Raw genomic sequence first — 2,930 nt, 5'->3', positions numbered from 1 at the left:
GGAGCTGTGTCATGCAGCAACTGAGCTCAGGAGATGCCTGAAGCTTAGTGTTGGCAGTCAGGAACCAAGAGCTGCATGTCTTGTAGATCCAGTCCTTTTCAACAGTCCTTGGGAATTTCCCCCACTGCAGGGGTTATGTATAAACAACTACTACCCCATACACACTTGTTTTCACTGATGAAATATTATTTTAAAGAGAATTATTAAAATGCAATAGCCTACATTCAATAAATTTTGAACAAGTAATCCCGATATGTCTTGTTACATCCCTTTGAAAAGCTCCATCCCAGCATATCTGCCTGGCCACTCAGCTTATCTTGAATCTACCTTAACAGCAGTTTGAGATACACTAGACAGCCTAATCTCTGAAAAAAAAAATCCTCTTGCTTTCTATTGAAGTCACTGTTGTGATGCTGAAATGGGGCAGTGGCATCTTAAACATCTACCCCAATGTTGTCACTTGCGCAGCACTGAACTGGAAGATGAGGGGATCCCACACTGCAGTAGGAAGTTGCTCTGAGCTTTCCGAAGTTGCTGCCACAGCACTTGGAGAGAATCCAGGCTGGCACTGCTTTTTGGGGATGGTGGAATCAGAGCAACAGAAACATCAACTCGAGGAGGGACTGGGTACTATTTATATAGGGCAGTGGAGCACATCCAGTGTCCACTGACTTCCACCTAGGAAAGCCCAGTGTTGCACAGAATTGCTGGGCTGTGGGCATTCAGCGATTAATGCCTCAGGAGTCACTCACTGCTGCTGAGCGGGAGTCAAATCCTGCCACTGTCACTCTGTTTCCACTAGTTTTGTGCCACTGGGAAAACACACTATAGAAAAAGGAAGGACCAAGTCCCAGCTCCACAAATTGTCCTGCATCTGCCTCCTATATTCCAAATTGTCTTCTGGTTTTCTTTCTGCCTCCAGGGAAAAAAGTGCTGATAGTCTATGCACATCAAGAGCCCAAGTCCTTCAACGGATCTTTGTTGAAGATTGCTGTGGAAGAATTGACCAAGCAGGGCTGCAGTGTCACAGTGTCGGATTTATATGCAATGCAGTTTGAGCCAAGAGCAACAAGAAATGACATTGTTGGTGAGACTAGCCAAAATACACCTTTATCAACAATACTGACTTGTAAGCCCCCCTTTAGGTAACAGAAGGCTGAGAAATGTCTCCCTAGAGCCTTCCCCATGCTGATCAACCCCAGCTGTCTCAGTCTGACTGCATAGGAGAGGTGCTCCAGGCCTTGCATCATCAAGAGATTAATAAGAAACTTATTTCATTAATAAGAAACTTATATAGGGACAGACAGCATTTCTAAAAGTTCACTCCTGAGCATGAACTTTGTCTCCCAGTGAGATTACTGAGAGGGAAAAATGCATTAGCACATGTCCACAATCAACCTCTGAAATCCATTTCTTATGGTGAGGAAATGTCTTCAGATACTGTTCTGTGACTTGCTACACAGTTAGTTCATGAGGCTACTGCCTCTGTCTTCTGCTAGAGACTGATATCTGCCAGCTGAAGCAACAGAATGAACCTATGTGCCTGATGGTTCCCCAGCACCTGCTGAATTTCCCAGTTACAGAGGCTGGAAAGCAGCTCCATCGTGCTTACAAGTGCATGATGGTCTCAGGAAACCCTAAGGCAGAGGCAGAACAATTAGCTAAATTCCCTTAAATCATCCACCTGCATCACCAGAGTCCTGAGCCAAGCTTAAGTCCTTGCACTGACTGCATTTTGTATGTTGCTACAGGAAGGTGAAAGTTTAGGACTCTGAGGCTCTACATTCCTCTCCAGTTTAAAATCAAATCACCTTCAGCTGTGAGGATGCTGAATATCCACCAAAGAAAAGGAAGTGGGGAAAACAGAAAGCAATGACTCTGTTTAGAACTGTAGATTGCAACCTGTGTTTAAGTCTTATCTGGCTTGGTGCTGGACACAGGGCAAGGAATGACTTCACTTCTACCCACAGGTCGCTTGCATAACTCGGAAGCTTTCAATTATGGCGTGGAGACCTGGGAAGCTTACAAGAGGGGAGGTTTGTCCAAAGATCTGGTTGAAGAGCAAAAGAAGGTGCAGGAAGCAGACTTGCTGATTTTTCAGGTCATTATTTTAAATAGACATCAGTTGTGTTGTTCACTTTATCTCTTGTTTATTTAAAAAAAGCCTCTGAAAGACACCATAAAGTCATTCAAAATTTGCTGCAGACTAAACTCACCACTGGTAGAGACAGTGGTGATTTCCAGTTTCCACTTTGTTTCCATCTCAAATTAAGCCCAATGTGGTGATGTTTTTACAGGTTTTCTTCTGTGCTGCAGTGTGTACAAAGGTTTAGTGCTAGTGATGCTTCCTAGAAAAACAGCCCATAAAGCATTCAAGATAAAGCAATTAAGACATGATAACTTTGGGATGTAGTCCCATAGGCTAACTGGAAGCTCTATACATTAAGAGTCCAAGTGTTAAAGAAGTAGTTTCCTTCTCAATAAAGAGATTTGGGGTCATGATATCAGCAGGGTGTGAAAGTAAGTCTTCAGATCCCCCAGCATTTGTCAGCACACTGTCAGATCAGAACTGATCATCTAATGTCAGTCCTGCTAATAAGGCATTAGATCATCTGTTGCTTTTGCATTTCACACATAGGATTCTGTACAGTGATTCTGTACAGTCTTAAGTTTGAATTAAATGGTACCTTCCTGATTCATGTTAGTGTAGGTGCTCAGGTATGGCCCCGAGACTGCCACAGTCAGAAAGCACTTCAGGTCCTGTTGCCAAGCATAGTTACTGCCTCTCCTGGCAGAGAGCTGGAAGAAGGCAGGTACGAGATCTGAGCAGACTCAGAGAATAGGATTTGGCCTGTGAACCAGGCCTAAGGGTGGTCCAGATTCTCTGTGCTAACCAGGTCATTTACTCTTTGCCTAGTTTCCCTTGTTTT

At 43.9% G+C, this 2,930-nt stretch overlaps 1 protein-coding gene across 1 annotated transcript in view; it reads left to right on the top strand.

Annotated features, from left to right (window-relative positions):
* The first annotated feature begins 928 nt into the window (after positions 1-928).
* LOC114072345 (ribosyldihydronicotinamide dehydrogenase [quinone]-like) overlaps positions 929-2,930 on the top strand; it is a 5,709-nt gene continuing 3,707 nt past the window's right edge. Inside the window, 3 exon segments of the mRNA XM_027910254.1 lie at positions 929-965; positions 968-1,087; positions 1,971-2,101. Coding sequence (XP_027766055.1) covers positions 944-965; positions 968-1,087; positions 1,971-2,101 — 273 coding nt within the window. The 5' untranslated portion in view covers positions 929-943.

This window comes from Empidonax traillii, unplaced genomic scaffold (assembly GCF_003031625.1).
Source record: "Empidonax traillii isolate 1590-97213 ecotype Southwest subspecies unplaced genomic scaffold, ASM303162v1 scaffold3035:size16173, whole genome shotgun sequence".
In the NCBI taxonomy this organism is placed as follows: domain Eukaryota; kingdom Metazoa; phylum Chordata; class Aves; order Passeriformes; family Tyrannidae; genus Empidonax; species Empidonax traillii.
Note: the sequence above shows the minus strand (reverse complement) of the source record. Positions and strands in the feature narration are given on the sequence as shown.